Raw genomic sequence first — 24,547 nt, forward strand, 5'->3', positions numbered from 1 at the left:
CATTTCTCAGAACATATCCCATCATTAAGCCACGAATGACCATTGTTGGAAAACCTATAAGGCTCGGAGGTATTTTTGAGAAGTATTTCCAAAAATTTCCCCAAAATGTGTTCCACTAGGTATCAGCAGAAAGGATCTGGTGTGACATCAGTGTAAAGACAGGCTGCCTCACCCAGACCTGCTCGGAGACCGTGATAGTGCATTTCCAATGGGGATATGGGATGCAGGATGAGCCCGATTTATTTAACAATAGAACCCCTTTTCCACAGAGCATCTGACAAGGGGTTTCATGAAATACACTTTGGGAATTAAACTCTCTAGTTGGGCATGTTCTATGGGCACATGTACCAGCTTAAAGGGAAAACGAGAATACCTGCCGACAGTTGACCAATGGTAGGTAGTTGCCGGACATGATGGAAAGGGTACTGCAACAGCATCCCATTCCCTGAACCAGCCTCACCCCAGCCCCCAAGCTCCACCAGCCAGGTGACCCTGCACTCCACAGTTACATAAATTAAATCTACACTTTTATCTTTTGTTCTAAAATGTGCTTTTTCCCTCAATGAACTTTAGTTAATCAGTCCAGACCTCCACCTCCCCTTAAAAAAACAAAACAAAACACGCACACATACACACACGCCACCGTCCAACCAGGTGAAAAATCCCTGGCGATTAGTCTATAACAAATACTGACACAAGGGGGAAAAAAAGCATGTTGAAATGTATTAGAATCAGAACCTGTACAAAAAAAAAATTAAAATATAACCTGAAACTGTTCAAGTTCAGAAAGGCTAGTCAAGTCCTTTTCTCTTGCCAGGAGAATGCCATCATCAGAGGGCTCTGGGTCATCAGTGGGGGGCGGGGGGGAGGAACAGACAGAGGCAGCAACAGGTCCTTCCCCAGAGGGAGGGGCCGCGGCACCACCATCCCTACCACAGACACAGCCGGGAGGAATTAAAGATCATGGGAGAGCAAGTGTTGGCAGACGGCCCCAGGGGGCAGCTGGAGCCTTCACACCGAAAACCAGTCTGAGCAGTCGGAGGCAGCAGAGAACACCAAGCTGGAAGAAGGTTCTGCCACCGGGCAGGCCCACGGCACCTCCGCTGGTGCTGATACCAGACGTCAGCCAGCCCGGTGCTCCTAACTGCTGAGAGATTGGAGCTGGGCTTAAGAGGCTGGAAACCCGCAGGTTTAGTAAACATAGCCCAGCATCACATCCCTCTGTGGCCTGATCAGAGCTGCCGACAAGGGACAAGGCAGGAGAGGGAAAACACAGCATTCTGATCCTTGGCTAGAGACTGCCTGCACCATTGTGGGTACTGTGGTACACGGGCTGGACGAGGAGCGCCCCGAATCACTCAGGGGGGCCTCCTTTGCAGTCATCCCTGTGGGCCAGTTAAAGCTGACTCTGGCAATAAGCAGCCTGACAAAATGACACGGAGCAAAAGAACTGGGAGGGAGACAAGCCCTTCAACAGAGACAAGAACCTCCCGGAGGGAAGCTGGGCAGTGTCTGACCCTGTTGGGATGGCATCAGTGGAGCCCCTGAGTCTGAAGGGAACTGGGGACAGGAGGGAGTGGGCAAGGGCAGGGAGTTAACGGTTCTTCTGGAACAGTACCAACAGGGAGGGGAGGTGCTGGTGAGGGGCTGGGCAGGTCTGGAACTCACTGAAGGTAGAGAGGGGAGTGAACGGGCCCTTGGTGTCCCCTCCCCACCTGACCCAGGCCTGGTGAGTGCCAGCTGCCCCCGCCGGCCCTAGTGGCGGCTGGAGACCAGACCTTTCACTTTGGACATCTTCTTGGTGGGCTGCCTCTGCTCAGCGTGAGGGGGGCACTCCCGTTCAGCCAACTGTTGCTCCATCTCCTGAGCCGAGGAGGACGCGGTGGCTTTGAGTGTCTTCTTGATGTTGGTAACCTGAAGGGAGACACAGAATTGTTGTGCCCAGCCTGTACGCACTAGAAACCCACCGCACTCATTCTCATTAGAATGGGGGTCACCCAGGGAAGAAGCCAGAACCCTCTGTGAGAAAATCAGAAATTATTTTCAGAAACCCAGATGAGAAGAAAGAAGCAGGGCCTATTCACGGAGTAGATACATGGAAATGAATCAAGCAAAAAAAAGTGGAACTAATGCTTACTTGGTTGAAAAGGGGAAAAACCAAGCGGCTTCATTTGGCAAAGAAGTGAAAGAAAGCAGTGCTTAAAATGGCCTTAGGAAAAGAAAGGTAACCAAGGACTCCATACTCAGCTAACTACTGTTGTTCACATATGAAACCAAATATTTTCACAAGAACTCTGGGAATACAGCTCCAGAAGCCCTTCTTGAATAAACAACTAGACAATGAACTTCAGCCAACTAAGTGACAAATGATAAAAATGTAGTAAAACCTGGTAAAATGCAACCACACTCCTGTTTTCAGAATACCTTTCTGCACTTAACAGCGTAGCTCAAATATACCGGGGGTGCCCAAAACATGTACACATTTTAAGAGATGTTATCTATGTATTACTTTTCGAAGTTGAATTGAATTACGGTAGCAACGTGTAGTACGATGTTCACTCAAAAGATGGCGTTAATCAAATGAATGCTCGCGTCATTCATTGTATTATGATTTTAATGGTTTTTTCCTTTCTTAAAATGTGTATACATTTTTTTGGCACCCTCTGTATTTAAGCAACTCCTGAAAATTTTCCCAGTCAGAACACATACGCTCTGTAACACCTGTGTACTATTCAGGTACGAATGTTCTACAATCTTTAAATTAGCTCCCAGTTTGTTTTCCTCTTTACAGAGCTCCTACAACCACCTTGGCGTACTTTTGTGAACATCTGTGAAGAACATATTCCTGGAAGTGAGTTTTCCAGATCAAAGGATTTGCACAGTTTACAGTTTAATAACTGTTGCTATATTGCGTTCAGAAAAGGGACTGTACCAACTTCGTGCCTGTTTATATACACCGTCCACAACCAGCTCTAATGGCTCTCTGATGCCTTTGCCCTTTTAGCTGGCTGAGACAAGAAAAAAGCAAAAGAGGAAGCATTAGCTCTTTTTTTTAAGTCACTTCTCTTTCCACCACCATATATTTGATCCCGTTTACCCTTATCTACCACCTCTCTCACCGCTTACCCTCTGGTAACCACTAAACTATTGTCTGTGTCTGTGAGCTTTTGTTTCTTTCTTTCTTTGGCTTGTTCCTTTGTTGCTTGCAATCATATGGTTCTCGACTTTTTCTGTCTGACTTATTTTGTTCAGCATAATAATCTCAAGATCCATCCATGTTGTCGCAAATGTTCCTATACCATCTTTTCTTATGGCAGAATAGTATTCCATTGTGTGTATGTACCACAACTTCTTTATCCATTCGTCTATCAAGGACACTTTGGTTGTTTCCATGTCTTGGCCACCGTAAACAAAGCTGCAATGAACATTGGAGTACATATATCTTTACAGATATATACTTCCAGATTTTTTTGGTAGATACCCAGGAGAGGGATTGCTGGATCATATGGTAATTGTATTCTTAATTTTTTACACTGCCTTCCATGGCAGCTGTAGTTTTATTTTAATCATTAGAATGAAGAGGAGGCTGGTCCAGGGCAAGGTAGTGTATGTGTGTTGGTGAGAAAGTAAAGGAGCTTCTATGTTCTCTGGGAAGCAGGCTTGGTTTTCTACAGAGTGAGAAGGAAGTTGTCAGGGTCCAAAGTTCTCAACAGCCAGTCTCAGGAGCGTGAGTAAGAGACAGCACTGTGAGAGTGAGACAGAAATTAAGTTCCTGGATGAGACATCATCCGCAGGACGAGCCTCGACTCAATTGTAGGTCATTTTTCACTCTGGGTTTTTGTTGTTGTTTTGAGATGTCGGAACATCCATGTCCCAAACTGCTGTCGCCTCAATCAACACTGTAACTTTTCTGAAAGGAGCAAAGGGGATTGTGGATGGAATACAGAGGACAGCCTACATCAAGTCAGGGTTTATCCAGTGTCCTGCCAGACCAAGAAGTGCCACCTTGGTGCCCTAGGCATCCCCGTAGGGGCTCACTGCTGCCTTGGTAGCTCTTGTTCAGTAGTTACTTAGTGACAAAGAGTGAAAAATTTGGAGCAAGTGGATGGCTTGCCACTCTTTGTCTTATAAAACAGACATTTGTTTTTATTTCAAGGTGTATTTTGATGGTCTGGAAGGAGAGATTAAGAAATGTGATTTCTCAGTTATCACTGCTTTATAAAACAGATGTTTATAAAAACATTCCAAGAGTTCTCCAATTTGACATGCTTTCTAAGTATTCTGAGGAAAATTAATTAAAATCTTAATAAGAGGTCACAGCTTGACAAGTTTATTTCTTTGCATGTCAGTTACCTCTGACTTCCAATGTATTAAAAGATACAACTTAAAAATATACATTAAGACAATGAAGAAAAACAAGATTCATGCCCATATTTTCAGTATCTGTGATGCACTGCCTGAGAGAATTCAATTTAAGGTTTCCCCAAAAACTGACAAAATTTTATCTAAATAAAACATTAGAAAACTAACATGTTTTCAATACAAGGCCTGTATTTCCAAAAATGGTATCTTTCCAAGCAAATGATTATCTTTTCCATTTAGCAAAAAACAGCCTATTAAAAATAAACACAAAAGTAGTTTCCTTAATATCATTCATCTTGGCTGATAAACACCATTTGACCTTATTTCCTCTAGTCCTTTATAATTTTTGCTAAACAATCAGCTTATACTACAAAGTTTTCTATATCAATTATTTCATTTAATACACTGAGGAACAGAGTGAAGAAATAAAATGGGGTCACTACAGTCAAGCTGCTAAATTTTAGGAAGTTGAGGCCTGAGGAAATGATTCTATTCTTGTTTTAACTAGCCTGGGAACTTGACCTTTTGAACTTTCCAGTCCTGCTCCAATGTCTGGATAGACATCAGACCTCCAGATAACCCTGTGATTACCCCCTGAGAGACTGAGGAAGAATGTTCATGTATCCAGACCATCTGATATCCATTGTCCAGACCACTGGTCTTCGACAGGATTACCATCTTGGACCAATACGGAAGCTATGAATGCATTCTTCTCAAGAATGTACTTTTTCCCCAATAAATAAAAAAAACAAACAAACCAAAAAAAAAAAAAAAAGTACTTTTTACTGTAAGAACCGTCAGCTTTTCTTCTTGGGAACACTGTGGGTATTGCCGAGTTGAGTTTCTGGTTTGCAAACCCCAAGGTCCTTGAATAAATCTTTATCATTTATTTCTAGCCAAAGCCTCCAGACTCTTTTTGAGTTCATTCGACAGTATCTAAGATTTACTGACAAATAGTCTCATAATCCCTACATGAATAAGAAAAAGTATTTAATCAATCCCCAAATAATGATTCTATTTTTGATCCTTTGCACCTGTGTTTCTATAGAATATGTCATTACAAGCCTAGCAGAAATTAACTGACATTTCTCTTTTGATAGTGACCTCAGGTGACTTGGGCTAGCTTTAGAGTCAGAGTTTTGGTGGCTAAGCTGAGAGGCCAGTTCCTGACCTGCCAGCCTGAGAAACAGACTCGTGGCACATACACCCCACTGTGGCACATACACCCACTTGCCAAGGTAGCTCTCCCTTCTTAGCCTTGCAACAGCCGACTTACAAGGGCTGGGTAGGTCTAAACATGCATCGGCCTTGTGAAACAACCTCATGAAGTCTAATTCCTCTTTCAGACAGCCATCCGTCAAATGATGACAATTACACCCCCCCCACACACACACACACACAGACTTGTCTTCTTTGGCCTAGATGTCCCACTCCCTTCCAAATTTCTTCCTGAGTGGCCTGGCTGGCTGGCCACCCCATTCCATTACCCTAGATGACCTGGAGTTTGTCAACACACGAGCCTCAGGAATTTTCAGGTGCACCTGCTGACAAAACTGCAGCCTAGCTCTGAGACGTTTTTCAGGCAAAAGGAGTGAGAAGAGCCTCTCCAGATAGGAAAACTTCTCTCAGTTACAGGGTAAAACAAAGGTGGACAACAGCAAATAGAGGACGCAGTTGGAAAAGTGGTAGAAAGAAAAGGAGAGCTGGCAGACAGAGAGAGAGAACACCTCTCCAGGAGGCACACTTTGGGTGCACTCTTAACTCCTGGGGGGGTTTCTACCTCACAGAAAACAGAGCTGACTTTGTCCAATTATGCTTTCTTACCTACATGCCTGGAACAAAGCCTACTTTGTGAATGCAGTGATAGCTATATATTAACACCCACAGAACAGCAGACACAGGCACATTCAAATATAAAGAAAAATATGCTCCAGAATCAAATATAAACGAGGAGGTGCTTTGTGATGCCTCTCCTCCAGAGTGCTCGCTCAGAGATAATGAAACAGCTAATAAATGTATTGTTCTGTCTCCCCCAGATTTGCTGGAATTCCTTTTTTTTACTTTTTATTATTTTTTTTAATTGGGGAATATTGGGGAACAGTGTGTTTCTCCAGGGCCCATCAGCTCCAACTCATCCTTCAGTCTAGTTGTGGAGGATGCAGCTCAGCTCCAAGTCCAGTCGCCTTATCAATCTTTAGTTGCAGGGGGCACAGCCCACCATCCCATGCGGGAATTGAACCGGCAACCTTGTTGTTGAGAGCTCGTGCTCTAACCAACTGAGCCATCCGGCCGCCCCTCCGGAAGCTCAGCAGTAGCTCATTGTCTTCAATCAGTTGTGGAGGGTGCAGCTCACTGGCCCATGTGGGAATCGAACCAGCGCTCTGACCAACTGAGCCATCCATCCACCCGGTTTGCTGGAATTATAACTAATTCATGTATTATTTCTGTGAAAGGCTAAGAGGAGAGAATATTCTTAGGCAATATGTGATGGAGCTGACTTCATTAAGACAGAAGGCTCCTGAAGCTACGACTCACCAAAAGAAACCTGCTGTTATAAGATTTCGAGGGGGAGGCATCAAGTTTTTCTCTTTGAGAACAAGCAGTCTAATTTAAGGACAAATAAAAGATCAACTCAGTTGAGAAAATGGCTAAAAACGTTTATGTCAAGGGTAACAGAAGCATAAATACAAGCAGAATATGATAGAATTATACTTTTGTTCTTTGGAGATTTCTTTTCAAGTCAACAAATATTTAATGAACCTTTGCTGGGGGGTGATCCTACACCTGGCAGCCTGATTATACATTTACTGAACGGAAAAAGTGCCAAGGCTCCACGCTTTCACCACGCTCCCTCTCTTCACACTGGTCTGTTCCACATATTCTAGAAGATTATTAAGTCGCTAGACTGTTTTCATCGGTGGTGGAGGTGGCCTTACAACTTTTCCTTGCATTTCTTTCTCAAACTTAATCAAACCCTTACTGCCCCCTGGTGGCAGCATCAGGCTCTGCCAGCTGGGGTATCCACAGCCGTGTTTTCCCACAGCGGGCCACTGACAACAAATCCACAGGTGCTGACTCTCTTTTTAAAAAATAATTATAAAGTGCACACTGTTGTCTGAGTATTGGTCGTGCCTCAACGTTAGTCAAGTGTCTAAAATACCTCTGCTCACACCCACCTTCTTTCATCAGATGCCATTCATCACGGAAATAAACTCGAACCATTCGAAACTATAAAACTAAGTGTCATTCGTCTTTGCTAACCTCCACAATCCCAGCCCACCCCACCCTCTACCACACACCTGGCAACAGTCCGGGCGCGATGGGGCAGCCAGCAGTGATCAGGCTCCTCCCAGGCGACCGACCCAGGTAAAGACAGTTTGTGTCACACAGGCTACTCCAGATCAGATGCGCACGTTTCACCTCCAAACCTCATTTGCTTCCAGGGTTTGATTTACAGGGAAGAATCAATGGAGAGGACGGAGTAATCAGCCCTTCTTACTTTATTCAGACACCAATCCCAGGTCAGAGAAGAGGCCACAATATTCAAGAACGGGGTTACAGTTTAGTTATGTACAGTTTAGAGAAGAACAGAATGATTCTTCTCATTTCTGAGATGGCTGATAGTTTTCACGTCTAAACTGTACATATATTTATAACCTTTAAAAAGAAGAAAGGGAAACACTTTGGTGGATGACATGTAAGTGAAGATAAAAGGATTGTGGGTTTAGTGACATCTGGTTGTTCAGGGCACTTGCAGCCTCTCGGAGGGACAGGCTCCAGCCTTTGAGTTAATGGGCATTTGTTTGGGTGCCTGTAGCCTGGACACCTGTGGCGTGACCTCAGAATCTGTCTGGAGCCCTCAAGATCAAAATGTTAGCATTGGAAGTCCTTTTCTAGTGTGACAGGGCTTGAAGTGTTGATGGTATTTAATGTTTTGTAAATCAGGTGTCCAGGAGTGTGGCAGAATGGGACCCAGAATTACAGCTAAGGAACAGTTAGAAATAAGTAGATGTGCCTTTCAAGGGGGGATTTGTGAAATTTGAAGATTTCCGCTACTTTGTATGTACTCCTTGCAAATAAAAGCTGTGTTTTTTTGTCTTTGTAAGACCAGCTCCTTGTCCCATGTTTACCCATAGGAGTTGCTCAGATGTTGAGCTGAATATTTCTGGCACAATTTAAAGTGGGTCAGTGGACTGCTGAACTCTGCTTTTCATGAACCAGAGCGAATTTATTTGGGATACACACACACTCCCCTGTGCATATATGCTTACTCTGTGGATGCCCAGTCCATCATTAATTTTTAACCCAACTTCTAGCTAAAGAAGTATGAACCACATTTAATTTATCACATAGTGTAGGAAGCACAGTGGTACCCGGGCCTTGAACTGCGCCCTCCCTCCACCGTGCCTGGTAACCCCCATCCACCTGTCCATCTTTAAGGGACACCCCCAAACTCGTTCCTTTTGCTCTTCAGCTGCAACGTTCGTGTGGACTGAGGAATCACAACATTCTCTGCTTTCCAAGCCTCTCGCCCTCTGGCCCCCAGGAATCAGAGAGGAGACAGGGGCACCAAGAGCAGGGACCTGTGACATGTACCTCGACCCTGGCACCTGGCCCAGTGCCTCTGTGTTGGTCACGGCTTGTTTCATCTACACCAAGACTCACAAGACAAAGGAAGAAACGGCCAGCAGGAGCGGGGAGCAAAGCCCCCTTCCTTACCTCTGCCTCCACCTGCTGCTGCGTCCGGCTGTGGTCCTCCTTATACTGGTTGGCTCTCAGAACTTGCTGCTCGATGCCGAGCAGGACTGCCTCACAACCATCACACCTACGAAGGAGACAACCAGCCCTGAGCTGCAGAAAGGCCTGGGGGTTCTCCTCCGGCCTCCGAGTCTCCCTCCCCACCCCCTACAGGGTCTTCATGTACCGCCCCCTCTGCCAGGGCTTTCGCCCCTTTACTGCCTCCAAAAGACGGCCATTTCTGAACAGGTAACACAGGGCACGTGGAGACTAATAGGGAAGAAGTGGGGTGGTTTCTCAGAGTACAGCTTTCATCTCCAATCATTGCATCCCACGGGAAAGTTTCACACAATTTGAGACTAAAGGAACTAGGAGACTTTATGGGTGGCACTGATTAACCACTGTTCTCAAGAGAGAAAATTCCTTTCTAAAAGCGTCCTACTTTGGAGATTGTCCCCTTTCTCAGGAGTTTAAGTTACTTCCTAATTGTCACTCCCTCCCCTCATTTTCCTTTCCTCACTTATTTTGAAAATGTTTAAACCTAAAGAAGGTGGAAAGAATAGTACAATGAATACACACATACCCTCCTCTTAAGATTCAATAGCGTGAACATTTCCCAGTGTTTGTGTACCACGCTATATCCCAATTTTGTTCCAAATCTAAACACAAGTTTTAAGAATCTGTTCTAGTAAACATCCTGGATGGGGGATAGGATGGCACCTCTGGGTGGAAACATGTCGGGGCTAAAAACAGGAAGCCAGACTTGGACGTGAAAACTGTCAGCCACCTCAAAAATGGCCTAAGAGCCAACTTTGGTAGGATCAGAAAGACATCCTAATGGTACGCCAGACCATTTTCATATTAGGGGTGTTTTCTATGTTTGTTTCCCATTTATTCTGATTTAACAGTTCTACAATCTTTTGAAAGCTCCTGCTTGTATCAGAGGTTGTAAAGGGAAGGTGTTTGGGGCCACACCTGGGCTAGAACTTGGGGTGAGGGCTGGGGTCCAATAGCTGGAGAGAAACTGTGGGGGGGGTGGGGAGGGAGGGACATTAGACCCCAGGGGGTCAGAGCAGGATCTCTGGACATACTCCTCTGGGGGGTAAGGAAATAACTGCTCTCCCCCTCTACACAAAGCTGCCTGCTCTGCTTCCTGAGCTACAACACACCATGTGTTCGCCTGGGAACACACTCTGCTCACCTCCAGTCACACTCTAACCCTGGCCCCCTTCAAAACTCGGCCAACACCTCTTCTCCCACTAAGCCCATCTGGCTTTCCAAGCCCCAGATCGTTTATATAACTTTGTAACAAACCTTTGCTGAATCTTCAACAGCTCTTGCAAACATCAAATTCTAGTAAAATAAGAGCACCGGCAAATGTCCCACTTTTTATACACCAGAGTATAGTTACCAAATATTCTGTGTGTGAGTCTGTGTTCCAACTTAGGGAATCTGTGAAGATTCCTTATCTTCACTATCCCTCACCCTGTTTTACGAACACTGGTCCAGTATGTTACTGACGCTGACTGACCAGGGTTCTCTTACCCAAAGAATCTTACCAACACCACCTTCCTGAGCTTGGTCAAACTCTGAAGCTGAGTTTGCAAGGCACGCGATCAGTGTCACACAGCTAGGCTTCAGAGGCTCCACCTGTGAACTCTGGGCATTCTACAGCCCGCTATTAAAAGCCCCTCAGCTGCTCGAGGACAGGAACTAGTTTACATCCAAGGCACTAGGAAGCCTGAAATGGTTTCCGTTGCCACACGGCTATGTCACAAATGCAGCCCGCCACTCTGTGGCTTACTGTCCCAAGGCCCCAGCTCCCAGGCAGCCCCAGCTAATACCTGGAGACCACACTTCCCCAACCAGAGGCTAGCTCTCCCCCTCCCTAAAGAGAAGAGACCCGCCTCTCTCAGCCTCACCATTCGTGCAAGGTCTTGACAATATTGTTGATGTCCTTCTTCCGGATGTCCCGGCCAATGCAGAAATCCACTTCCAGCAGCTGGTTTCGCTGGTCCAGCTTGCCCTGGATGATGTCAGTGTAGACAGCTTCAATGATGAGGTCTTCCAGTTCCCGGAGATTCCGCATCTCCAGGTCTCGCAGCAGCACGGAGTAGGGGATACACTGCAGATAGGCCACGTGATGTTTACAAAAACCATTGGCAAATATTCAACAAATGCAGGTATTACCCACGTAGCCAACAGCTGCCTCAGGACTTGGGGGAATGCAGTCTAGTGATAATTATTAGTATCTATGGCAACAAGAGCTGTGAGACCTGTGGGATTCAAACAAGACTCACAGCATCTAGGAATACTTTCTCTGAGATTTTCTACCTCCTGGACTTTGCCCAGTCTTCAGCTTTCCTGCTCTGAAGCAAACTCTTAGAGACCCTAAGAAGACTCTACATGCCACTCTGCTGCCTTCTGGAAGCTTGCAGACTTTGCATAAAATGCAAAATCATCACAAAATTCCAAACAATCTCAGACACTGGCGAGTAGAATTGGCTGCTTGCCCAGCAGAGCACAAGCAAAAAAACTTGCTGGCTGACACATCCACCTACACGTGTCCAGTTAGTATGGCCAGCTCAGAGGTCATCTTGAAGTTTACAGTTGTTGCCTCAGACTCTTGCAACCTATGTGAGTTCCCAACAACAGACCCTTACTGGGCTATACCAACATCGTGCATGACTCCCAGACAATTGGCTACCTAACAACCAGTTTTCTGCAAATTCTCTGACACATCACTATTTGTTTGGAAATTAACACAGCAATCAAATGCAGAAACAGACGGAAGAAATGCATACAGAGAAGAGAGTAACAGCAAACACACCTAGAGGGGTATTCTATGACTAAAGGTCTGAAAACCAGGGGCGGTAGGTGGGCTTAAAATGACAGGTTGCAGAAATAAGGAAAAAAGTTACTCCTACTCTTTGCTACACTTGAGAAGTCCCTGATCAGAACCAAAAAAAAAAATGGTCAGGTCCTCATTTCCTAATGAAATAGGCCTCCCACCTGAAATGCCAGGCTGAAATGTGTGATTAGGCTTCAGCAACTGAAATGATGCAGGAAGAAATACACATCTCTCAAACTCAATCACAGAAGGGAAATGCAAATAGCGAACTCTCAAAGACACAGCCCCATACTTAGACACATGGGCTGGGATTAGGCAGAGAGCTAAAATCAACTGTAAATGAACCAAATCTGGACCTTCTTTGTTAATGACTAGGAGCCGCTGGTTGCAAGGCTCTTCTTAGTGGAGCGGGGCAGAGAAGTCAGAGATACAGTCGAGTGGCATCTTACAGCAGGTCAGGGTCTAAAGCTAGCATATAAGGCAAAAATTCTGATGCGTATAAAAACCTTGAAAATCCCCAGAGGAAAGCAGCATATTAAAAGTCTACCTCTCAGTAAGTCCAACATAGCAAGTTTTTCCTCCAGCATTAGCACAGTTCACTGCACACTGAACAACAGATGAAGTGGTTGGCTTTGCCTTGAGATGTCCCACAGTTTGCAAAATGTGTATTTGGACAGAGCAGTCTCCTTTTAGAGTGGCAAAATGCTCCTGCCACGTGAGGCACCATGGCATGCCAGAACTGAGACCCACTGATTCACAATCACTCCGGGGCATGCTTTTCCTAAATGGCATGGTGTGTAATTGTCAACACTATGTTAATTACCTTTTGCCTCTTTTGTCCTTTGCCAAGCAAATTTTGTGCGTTTATGATGTGACTCTACGGGTGTGTAGCTGGGAATTCCCGTCACGACGCCAACGAGAGACCTGCCTCGAGGTGAGGAGGAGACAGGAAAGGGTTCGGGACTGTACCTTCATTCTGGACGCCAAGCTCACGATGGTGAGGTGTTTCAGCTTGTTCTGCTGAGCTGTGCTCAGTGCTGGCAGGCTCTCCTTGTTGGCTGCTCAGTCCCACCCACCACAAAAATCAAGACACAAGATCAAATTAGGATTTCTTTATGGAAGGAGTACACCAATTCCCCACACGAAATCTACTGCTGACATACGCTCATGACTCTGCCTTTATTCATCAGGCAAACATTCCACGAGCACCTCCTGTCTTCTTTGGAAGACGTGCTTCCCAAGAAGACTCTGTCTCTACACAGAAGGAACTTAATCTCCCGAAAAGCCAGGCATGAATGCACAGAATGATATGACAATTATCTTAATGGAATGCTACTGGTGCCCTTTGTAACATTCAATCAAGTTCAACACGCCATCACCGAGCATCTGTTATGTGCAAGGCACCGTCCTGAATGATTCAGGGGCAGAAACAAGATGGGCCTCGTCAGGGCTACTGCATTACACAGCTCCAGGGCCATCAAGTGCCCGGAGTTACACAACTCAGTGGCCCTGGACTTGTCCTCAGTCTTACAATCAGATGTCTCAACAGCTACAAGTGCGAGACAGAATTACCAGCAGAAAGTACAAACTACCAGAAGAGAGCAAAAGGGTGAAGGGGAGGGACAGAGAAAAGGAGGGGGAAGAGAGAGAGGAAGAGAGAGAGAGAGGAAGGGAGGCAAGGGGAAAAGGGGAGAAAGAGAGCCTGTGAGCCAATCACATTGGAGAGGTACAGGAACAAAAGAGATACGTTGCTTGAGACGAGCTTTGAAGGATGGGCAGAATTTTAGTACTAGCAATGATGGTAACAGCAGCAATGGCAGCAGCCAGCCGCAGGTAGCACGCATGGCCAGCTTTGCTTAGCGTAGATGCACACAGATCCACACGCACGTATACACATCCAGTCAGTCCTCACAACAGTCCCACGAGATAGATTCTAAATGCTTTCAATTCCTTATCTGTCATCCTGATTTTTATCCCTTGAGCCTGGAGCTAAAATTCATCTGGTGGCAATCCTGACCTGAATCGAGGTGGGCTTTTTATCCTACTTGTTGCAAACATTCATTTGTTTTGATGCAAAATCATGAATGTGTCTGACTGCAGATGCTGCCCGCATCCCTCCCGGGGGTTAATAAAAAGATATGTGCATCATATTACCCTGTTAAAGTTCCCCAAACTCTAAATTCTGGAACATCTAGCCAATGGACCTGGCTCATTACAGATAAGGAAACAGAAGATTACTTAATTTGCCAAAGGACACAACGGTAGAAGTGGAGCTAGACTATAATGTAGGCAGTTTGGTTCCAGAGTCTGTGCAATGCTGTGTCTTTAGTGAGAAGGAAACAGAGGATGCGCTCATTGGAACAAAGCGAAGAGCAGAAAAAACTGGCAAATTGTCCAGTCTGACAGCAGCAAAGAGCAAGTAGACGTGACCAGCAAGAAAGACAGTAATTCAGAGGGGCAGGTCAGGGATACAGTAATAGGGACAGCCCTGAGTCACACCACTAGAATAAACTATGCACCAGCCCTTGTCATGCCACGAAAGTAAACCAGGGAAGTCAGACAAAAATGGCTTGGGTGGAAGGTAAGTTAGCATTAGGACATGCATTCACCTCCTTCCTGATACTTATGATTCTACTTTAAAATGACTCACATGACCTACAAAAGAGAATGGGCTAAGGAGATTATGGAGCATTAGGTTATAGAATATTAAAAATGATCACACAGACTTAAAACATGGGTAAGTGCCAATGAAATAAGTGAAAAAAGATTAAAATTATACCCATCATGTAACTGTACCTACATAACAGAACACCCATGCCGAGGAGGAAAAGTCCAGCACCATAACGCTAACAGCAGTTTAACACTTGTACAACCACGAGTGACTTTTTCCCCCTAGTTTCCAAATTTTCTTCCATACATTGTGGTATTATTTTGATAATACTGAAAATGTTTAAACACTTTACAAGGGGGGTTCCGACATGTCACAATGTCCAAGTGTTCCACAAACACCAGACTTCAAGAGTAACAAGGGCTGTACTTATGGATGTGCATAAACAAAGCCCCGTTTTACCCATTGGGACATAAAAGGTGGGAAGGGCAAGTCCTCATGTGAAGCACCTACAGAGCACAGTAAAACGGGACACAGCCAGACGGAGAAGGTCCCACCCCAGGCCTTACCTCCCAACCCCAGGGACCCTTGTGGAGGCAGCACATCTACACAGAGGGACATAATAAGGAAAAGTCCTTGCAAGATCTTAACCAACTCACCTATGTAATCCGGGTATGTTCCATAGGCAAACAGGTTCAGCAACTGCAAATAAGCCGCGTTAGCTCCTTCTGCGAGCTGAGGAGGAAAAGAAACAGTTCACAGGCCAAGCAGTCTACCAGGCACTGCAGGGTCCAACCATGGGGCAGATGACCAAGCACCGCACATAATTCTGGACTGTTTATTAGTTGGTCCCTTCCAACACTTTCATTCTTTGGGGGGAAAATTAAAGCCCCCAATTTACTTTTTCTCTCTCCGGAACACATGTTTTACACTCCACACAGCCTGCCCAAGTAACTGATTTGCCTTATACACACAAAGCAGAAGTACTAAAAACAGTTCACGTTTTCTGAGGATTCCCTTGCCATTAAAACGAACACTGGAACAGCCCGTCTACACACCAGATTGGCAGGTACAGCACGAGCCACTCACTAACAACCCTCACTGAACAAAGTGTAGCTTGGTTCCAAGTTTCAGGACTGTATATGGACTGAGCGCTGGGAGAGACCATCAGAGCGGAAGATGTGACAGAGGAGCCAGGTTGGGACAGGAAACCAAGGTATCAGGCTACCCCAAATAAAAACTTCCTTAAAATTTTTCTTATTCGTCACTGATGCTGGCAGCAAAGAGCCATCTGCAGAAGAAAAAAGAGATACTGTTCTGCCTGGAACTGCTCTGCTCTGTTGTCAATCACCTTAACTGAGTGTTTCTTTTACCCACAAATACGTACCTGTTACTCTTCCAATTTACCAAACTCAGTCAAGTCTAAACAGGAATACCCAAGTTATTCTGTGGACACCGGTAATACTAAATTTTAACCATCTTTTTAAGGAACTACATCCATAATTTCAGACCACTGAAAGGCAACTAGCGTATTCCCAGCTTACACATGGAAAAAACAAAACTGTGGAGAGATAAAGTGATTTGCGAAGCACGCCAATGAGAACTCGGGCATCCTAACACCCACGCCTACCTTCTCAGCTTTATCAAGAACCTCCTGAGGTCCTGAATCAGAGGTGGAAGACACCATCCAATCTAGCCTCCACTTTTCATTACAAAACTAGCTGTAACAGACTATTTTCTCTAGAGCAGATACTCCAAAACTTTTGCCACTGGCCCAAATCAATAAGGTCTTTCTGCCTTTAATTTTCAATATCTCCTTTTAGCATCTTTCAGAATTACAAAACTAGTTGGCATATTCATTCAGGCTTTTCATGAACCTGAAGGAATATATTATCCCTTGGTCATCTCTTCTGTTGAAAAATGACTAGCTATCAAGCCATGAAAAGACGTAAGAAATTTAAATGCATATTACTAAGTAGAGAAGTCAATCTAAAAAAGCTACATACTGTATGATTCCAACTATATAACATAATGGAAAAGTCAAAACTATGAAGATAGTAGAAAGATCAAAGGTGCCAGGGGTTGGGGCAAGTGATGAACAGGCAGAACACCGAGGATTTTTAGGGCAGTGAAACTACTCTGCATGATACTGTGATGGTGGGTATATGTCATTACACATTTGTCCAAACTCACAGAAAGCACTACACCAAGACTGAATCCTAAGGTAAACCATGGACTTTGGGTGATGATGTGTCAAGACAGGTTCCACTCTGGTGGGGATATTCGTAATGGGTGAGAGCAGGGCGTATATGGGAAATCTCTGCACCTTTCCCTCACTTTTGCTGTGAATCTAAAACTGCTCTAAAAAATAGAGTCTATAAAGAAACAGAAAAAAGAACCCAGTTCTCTTAAATTTTCCTCACAGGATTCCTTTTCCATTTCTGGTAAATTAAATTTTTACTGAAAGCCTACTGTGTTATGTCAGGCTACATGTATTAAGCTCTAAGGAAACAATGGTGAGCACAAAAGAGTATACGATCTAGCAAGCAACGCTGACATTAAATAAAAATCCACAATTAAACTACAAGTGGCTCTTTCCACCTCTGGCTGCTGCAGGGAGCGGAGGTGACACCATGGCCACACGTCTGCAATGGACGATTATGGGGAAGCATTCATCTCCTGATCAAGAGGAGTAAGCAGATGTCCAGCAGCAAGCCCAGTAATCTGAAGGCCTGTGACCCCTCCTACAAGGGGTTGATTCACCACAAAGCTGTGGGCGTGGAGCCAGCAGCCAACAGCAAAGGTGTCCTAATGAAGTGAAGAACCGGCCAACAAAAGCCCACCCCCTCCTATGTGTGGACCACCAGCAACAAGAACGCCCAAGCCCCCCACAGCAGCATCGTGCACATGATTCACGAGAACAAGTACCGCCCAGACCTGTGACAGCAGCCACCTGCAGAGTCAGCACCTCCTGGGCAACTAGAAAGAAGCTGTGATGCTGAAGAGGAAGATGACCCACGCCACCAAGACCTCCTGAACACAGCCCCCAGAGTAATAAAGATGTCGCCAGACTTTTTTATTTTATCTCTCAATCAATAAATATAAAAGAACCAATCAATCAATTGTTGGCCCTCCATATCTGCAGGTTTCACATCTGCGGATTCAACCAATGACAGATCAAAAACATATGGAGGAAAAAAAATCCCAGAAAGTTCCAATAAGCAAAATTTGAATTAGCCACACACCAAGCACTACGCTGAATCCACGCGAATGAAGTGAGATATAGGCACATCCTGCCATAGCCATACACAAATATAGATCACATGCAAATACTGAGCATCAGAGGGGGGTCAATCCCCCATGGACCCAATCCCCCATGGATATCAAGGGAAGACTGTATTAAAGTATCCCAAGTAAGAAGCAGAGGTTGAAAACTAGAGGTTCCTTTATATCTCATTATTCCACCTGGTCATTCTTCACTGGATCGTCTCATTTTGAAGGCACAACAAAGGTTCTGTTAAACATCCTGTATAAGTGTAAGTCCATGCTTATACTCTACTTCTCTGACTTATTAGGTTCAATTGCCCCATCTTTCAAATTATTAGCAACTAATCTAATTTTACCCCAAGTTCATATGAAAATATTGACTAGAAGGAGTCCTCGCTTTCCTCCCCAGTCCTGCCAATTCCCACCCCTCCCTCAACAGGGCACTTCACAAGTCCACAATGGTTCAGCACTGAAATTCTTGGGAAACCTTCCTTCAAAGGAAGGCTGAGAACAAAGAAGACAGAGAAATTGTTTAGAAACTGCTCTTACCTCCTGCACATTGGCCAGCTCCAGCAATTCTCCAAAGACATACACTCCAGGAGCCTCCAAGACTTGGCTTATGAGAGCAGTGAGGGCTGAGCCACTAGTACCTTTGGCTAGTAAAATAAACTGTTCCAGGAGGTTACTTGAGGGTTTCTGTTCACCTGCCATTCTCTGGCCTTGAGATCTGTGCAAAAGAAAAGTGTTTCCGTCATTCTCCTTTGCAAAGTCTATGCTTATTTAACGCTGGATCTGACCTCAGAATAATTTTATAGTATTTTTTTTAAAAAAGTTTCTGATTCCAGATGCTATGACCATTTTGTGAAATGAATACGATTCACCTGGAATAAAGATTTTGTCCTTATTCTGAGGTTTGAAAAACAATGAGTAAAAGCCACTTCATCCCCATCTGGCCCTCTCCCAAAACAGCACATTCTAAGCCCTTAAACCTAACCAGGACCTAGAGAAACACACAGGAGTTTCTCAGTAGCTGTTTTCTAGACTCTAGTTAAGAAACAGAGAATCCTGCCCATACACAGAGGCGGCAAATATAAGCAAAAGCAATCAGTTACAGCTTCCAGTGTGTCATTAGATTCCCAACTGCAGCCAGGTAGAGATAAGAAAATCCCTCTATTTGACCTCCTATTGATACATGACATTTTACCAAACATGAATTCAGAATTTGTACAAGACCTCAAGAAAACAATAAAAAGACATGAGAAAACAACAAAGATATTGTATTGTTGCCCTGAAGACATTAGGGACAAGAGAGTCCCTGAACTGTATAAACTAATCACATGCTGAGTGGATTCGAGCATACACACTGCATACCTACTGTGCAGGAGTCCTGTATAAGAAAAGATTACTCCTCCAAGAGTGATAGGTATTGTGGCAGTATGACAAAATGAAAGAGAAGAGGTATGGTAAGCAGATAATTCAAAGGATAGTTTGGTGCAAAAGACACTGAGTTTTCCTGTGGAGGCAAGTAGACCGGAGCTCTTTCACAGTATTAGAAAAACAAGAACGTTGCCTCATTTAGGGTTACCTAAGAAGGTCTTGTTGGAAACAGAAAAAGTGCTAGGGAATAAAGGTTGCTAAAGAGGCAAGTGGGGGAGTGGTGATGATTCCGGGATAAGGAATGAAAACCTCCCTTCCAAGCAGACAAGTGCGAAGCTATTGAATGGAAGCTATTGAATGGAGAGGGATTAGAGAAATGGACAGAAACTTTCATCCCTCAAAAAAATCCTGGTCTACGGAGCAAAGCCCGTGGGGAAACGAGGTAAGGAGGCGCTGATAACAGCTTTCTTCTGGAGTGGGAGGGCCCGAAGAGGAGGGTAGAGACACTGGGGAGATAGATTCCCATCGTGGAGGGGCGCTACTTTGATGGAAAGCAGAGGGGAAAAGAGGCAGCCTTTGGGGAGGTGGGGAAGCCAGAGCAGCGGCGGTGCAGGAGCTGAGGTTCTCAGGCTGGGGTGGATTTCAGGGCGGTGTGCTCCAGGCAGGGCCGCGGGTGCTGAGTGAGGGACTGCGGGGCGTACTCCCCGGGGCGGGGGCGGCGTGGCCGCGGGCTTTCCCGGAGGCGGACGCGAAGCCCGACAACCCCGACAAGCCTGGCGCGCCAGGTACCGCCTTGTCGCTGGCCCCTACCTGTTCTCGCCGCCCCTCTATGTTCTTGGTCGCTGTCTCGGCCTCCCGGCGCCTGCCCGCAGGTTGTCAAGCGTCCATGATCGGTCCGGCGTCCGACGCTTTTCTACCTCCGCGGACCCGTCGCCTTTGCCTCTCCCCTGGAAGCCTCCGGCCGCTGCACGAGAGTTCCGCCCACACTAGGTTCCCCGCGTTGCGTTCGCAGTCTCCAGTCGGGAGCCGGGCCAGGGGAAAAGGATCTGGGCCGGACTGTAGCACAAGAATAGGGTGGGCAGAGGCCTAAGAAAAGGAATGCAGCTTAGGTGGTGCTGGCCCCATCACCATCCTGGACGTGAAATCCACCCCTGTGGTGCTTTACCCCCAGGAGCTTCCTGTGGCGACTGTGGCTATCCCGGGGTATGAAGACATGTGATGCCTAATAACTACTGTTTATTGAGCGTTTTTCCATGTGCCAGGTGCTGTGCGCTGTGTCGTTCAATTCTCATAATAACTCTATGGCCTGTAATATTATTTCCATTTTTCGGGTGAATTAACTAAGCCTAAAAATCCAAAAGTGGCAAAGTCCAATTTGGAATCCAGGCTATCTGAAGCCAAAGACCATGTTCTTGACCTCTATTCAGAAAAAAAAAAAATGTTTTAAAATAGAAAGCGATTGGTTAAGCCAACAATGCCTCTGTGACCAAAATGACATTCGTGACTGCTTTTGGGACTTACCAACTCCCCTGGAAGATGGCTAAGGAATGTTACGTAACTGAACACTTAAGCTGGTTCCTTTAAAGTACAGTATACACCACATACTTTCAAGTCTTAAAGCCTTTTGTGCTTTAGAGTGCAGAAATCAGACAGGACAGATGCAAAGGAGCCTAACATCAACCCATTCATTTATTCAAAAATTTCGTTAGCATCTATTATGTTCTAGAAGGTTATATGAAGATAAGACAAGGTTCTTGCCCTGAAAAAACTTCAATGTATTAAGTGCTATGAGAGACAACATTTTGGAAAGCAGAGTATGCTGGGGAAGAAAAAACAGGCATCTTTCAGGCAAAGGGGGAAAAACTGGGGGTAGTAACCATAGTCAGAGGCTTGCACTGTGCAGCATATACTGATGCAGAAAAGAAAACCAGAAAGGCTGGAACCGGGGTTCAGGGGAGAGAAATGAGGGATACAGACCTGGAGTCAGGTCATTCAGCTTCTTAGAAACCTCAGGGCTGGCATTATACCCAGTGAATACCTAAATACTGCAAAGTTCCTACCAAAGAGCGCTCACAACCCCCTGGGAGAGACAGGCCTGTGTGGCTATGACAGTCGGTTGCTACAGGCACCTAGTGCTCTGGACTGTGCCCTAGGCAGAGGTGATTTAAGACAGGCTTCTGGGGATGGGGCTTGAGTTGAGCCTGGAAGAATGAGCAAGCAAATCACAATGGATCTAAGCCATGTAAAGGAGTTTTTATTTTATCTTAAGGACACTGGGGAGCCATTTAGGGTTTTTAAGCTGTATGGAGAGGTATGAATAATTGCCATTTTAGAATGATCATACTAGCTGCTATAGGAATGGATTGGATGTGGAGAAAACTGGAGCAGGGAAACTTCAAGGGATTTGAAACTTCAAGTCAAGGGAAACTTGACTTGAATATATCAAACTTGACTTGATATATTCCAGATAAGAGATTGTGAGATCTTGAACAAAGGTAGTGTAAAAGAAGGGAAGTTATTGGACAAATTTATACCGTAGAAGCTACCAGACACGGTGACCAGTTGAAAGCAGAGAAAGGGAAGGAGAATATCACCCAGGATTCTGGCTGGGGAGGGCAGAACTGTCTGGAGGTGGTATTAAGTGAACAGGGCTGCAGAAGAGGAGGTGCAAATTTGGTGGTGGAAGGAAGACAACTAAGTTCTGTGTGAGTTCATAAATATTCCAGCAGTGCCTCCACTTCCTCCAGAACAATGTCCAGCCTCCAAGGCTGCAGCTGAAGCCCTTCGCATATGCCTTCCACTTACCCTCCCAGCTTTGTCTTGCCTCATTCTTTTTTACAGCCCAAACTCCAGGCCTTCCCATGCGCAGCACAGTTTACACCCTCCCCGACTCATAGCAGGGCCTCAAGCTTGCTCTGTCTTTTTTGCAAATCTCTTCCCTCATATTTCCCTGTTAAAATCCTACGAACCCTATACGCAGATTTATTAAACTCTATGCAAAAAGCACTAATCATAAAAAAAAACACTGAACTGTTGCACTAAAATTAGGAATTTCTGTGTATCAAAAGACACCAAACAGTAAGGAGAGTGAAAAGGAAAGCCATAGACTTGGAAAAGATATTTGCAAGCATATATCAAACAAAGAACTCCATATCTAGACTATGTATAAAGAACCACAAATTATTAAGAAAACAGCCCAATATAAAGTAAACAAAAGACTTGAACAAGTAATTCACAAAAGAGGACATCCAAATAGGCAATACACATATGGAAAGGAGCTCAACATCAAGGACAATGTAAATAAAAACTATTCATAATGAGAGGCCACATTTCACCAAAATGGCTAAAATTAAAAGACTGACAAACAACACCTGGTACTGACAAAGATAAAAGTCAATTAGAACTCTGTTACACTGCTGGTGAAGGTGAAAATTGGTAGACACACTTGGAAAACTGGAAATATCTACTATTGCTGATCATATGACCACCACACAAGCCAGCAACTCCTCTCCTAGAAATGAGTGCACAAGTCCACAGAAAGAAACATAAGCATGCTCATTGCAGCTTTGTTAATTATAGCCAAAAAGTGGTAACTGATAACCTAAATGCCCATCAACAGAACAGATACATAGTATTACATACATTCAATGGAATAGTAAGCAATTAAAGAAAAAAAACCAAGCTACTGTTATATACAACACGGATAAATCTCACAAAAGTATTGACGAATGAAAAAAGCCAGATTCATACCGTACATACTGTATGATTACATTACATGAAATTCAAGAACAGACAAAACTGTTCTGTGGTAAAAGAAGTCAGAAGAGTGGTTATCGAGATAGGAGGATGCAGAGCTAATCAGGAAGGGGCACAAAGGGTGCTGGAAATGTTCATATCTTGATTTGGGGGGTGGTGACACAGGTGTACATATATGCAAAAATTGTGCCCTTACTGTATGTTATACCTTATTAACAAAAAAAAAATCTAAAGATAAAAATTTTTAACAGAGAAAAAAAAAATCCTACCCATCCTTCAAGATCAAATGCCACCTCTTCTATCAAGTTATGCCGGGTGGAATAAATCTCCCCATCAGAGTCTCTGTAGCATTCTGATGTCTTTTCCTTTTTGCCATTTATCACAGTCCATCTTGAATTTCAGTGGAGTCTCCTCATTTCCCTAACTAGATGGTTATCTTCCTGGTGGCAGTGACCATGTCTTTCACCTTTTACTGACAGAGAGCCTGGCAAATAAGGAAAGCTGAAAAGCTGTTTGTTGAATTACATGGAAGGAAAAATTGGGTGGATGCCCAGATGGGTGAAAGGGGGACAGGAAAAGGAAGGAAAGCCTAGGAAAAGAAATAAGAGATCTCTAAGGAAACGTTAGCTTACACTACAATTGTACCTAGTTCCTGAAATCTCATTTAATGTCACCTTAGCAACAAAGAACGAATCAAAACATCAAGTCCTACCCACACTGAAGATAAACAAACATCACACTTGCAGGAAACCACCAAATAAATGCTTACCTAACCTCTGGGTGTTTCAACCTGATGGGGAAATTTCACCAAGGAGAATAATAATCACATAGCCATGCTGCTAAAAATATCGCCAGCTTAGTGTGCAAAGAGCCCAGATTGCGGGTCAGGAGACTTAGGGCTGAATTCTAACTCTGCCCCAACTTACTGTGACCCGTGGACAATCTCTTCGCCTCTTTGGGCCTCAATTTCCTCATATGTAAAACAACAAGGGTTGGATTAGCAAATTCTCTCAAGTCCCTTCCTGTATTGATATTCTGGGTATATCTTTCTCTCCCTGCCCAACGCAGCACAACAGGAAACCCCCGCAAAATACGTAAAAGGCGCCCCAGACCAACAAACAAGCATGATTTGAAGGAGTCATTTTGTTATATTATCTTTCATGGTTTAATCAGTTTTGTTTGTGTTTTGGAGCCTTACCATGATTTGCAGGAGATTTCTGAGTTCCATGTAAACAGAAGTTATCTCTCTGTAGGCTGTCATCTTCTTTGAGAGTGAAGAGGGTCTTCACGCCTGGTTTCAACTCTCGAGATTCAGAAACCACCAAACCTGAGGGAGGGTTTATGAATTTGCGCACACTGCGCGGCACACTGGAGTCGAAGTTAGAGGACTATGATGCCAGGAATGCTGGGATTTGTAGTCCTCGAGACTCTGTTGCGCTCTGGGATCTGTGGTTCCCGCGATCGCCCATGGAATGCTGGGAAATGTAGTCTCTGCCACATCGCTCATTGCAACCGGCCGTCATCTCGGAGCCCTAGTGTACCCAGCGGTCCCTCGAGCCTCTGAAGAGCTGAAGCCAACCCTCCGCTGG

The 24,547-nt window shown here is 44.8% G+C and overlaps 1 protein-coding gene across 3 annotated transcripts; it reads right to left on the reverse strand.

The window, feature by feature from the left end:
- Positions 1-700: 700 nt before the first annotated feature.
- COPS7B (COP9 signalosome subunit 7B) lies at positions 701-24,354 on the reverse strand. Of its 3 annotated transcripts, none has more exons than XM_033112600.1 (8): positions 24,157-24,351; positions 20,013-20,258; positions 18,375-18,552; positions 15,218-15,293; positions 12,920-13,008; positions 11,022-11,224; positions 9,082-9,187; positions 701-1,914 (listed from the first exon to the last, which is right to left on the reverse strand). In XM_033112600.1, exons 3-8 carry the CDS (start codon positions 18,534-18,536, stop codon positions 1,756-1,758), a joined length of 795 nt encoding a protein of 264 aa, XP_032968491.1. In that variant the 5' UTR covers positions 18,537-18,552; positions 20,013-20,258; positions 24,157-24,351; the 3' UTR covers positions 701-1,755. The 3 variants fall into 3 exon arrangements, with proteins under 3 accessions (XP_032968491.1, XP_032968490.1, XP_032968492.1); XM_033112599.1 differs by having other exon boundaries at positions 20,013-20,288; XM_033112601.1 differs by lacking the exons at positions 18,375-18,552; positions 20,013-20,258 and having other exon boundaries at positions 705-1,914; positions 24,157-24,354.
- Between the last annotated feature and the right edge of the window lie 193 nt (positions 24,355-24,547).

This window comes from Rhinolophus ferrumequinum, chromosome 8 (genome assembly GCF_004115265.2).
Source record: "Rhinolophus ferrumequinum isolate MPI-CBG mRhiFer1 chromosome 8, mRhiFer1_v1.p, whole genome shotgun sequence".
Classification (NCBI taxonomy): Eukaryota; Metazoa; Chordata; class Mammalia; order Chiroptera; family Rhinolophidae; genus Rhinolophus; species Rhinolophus ferrumequinum.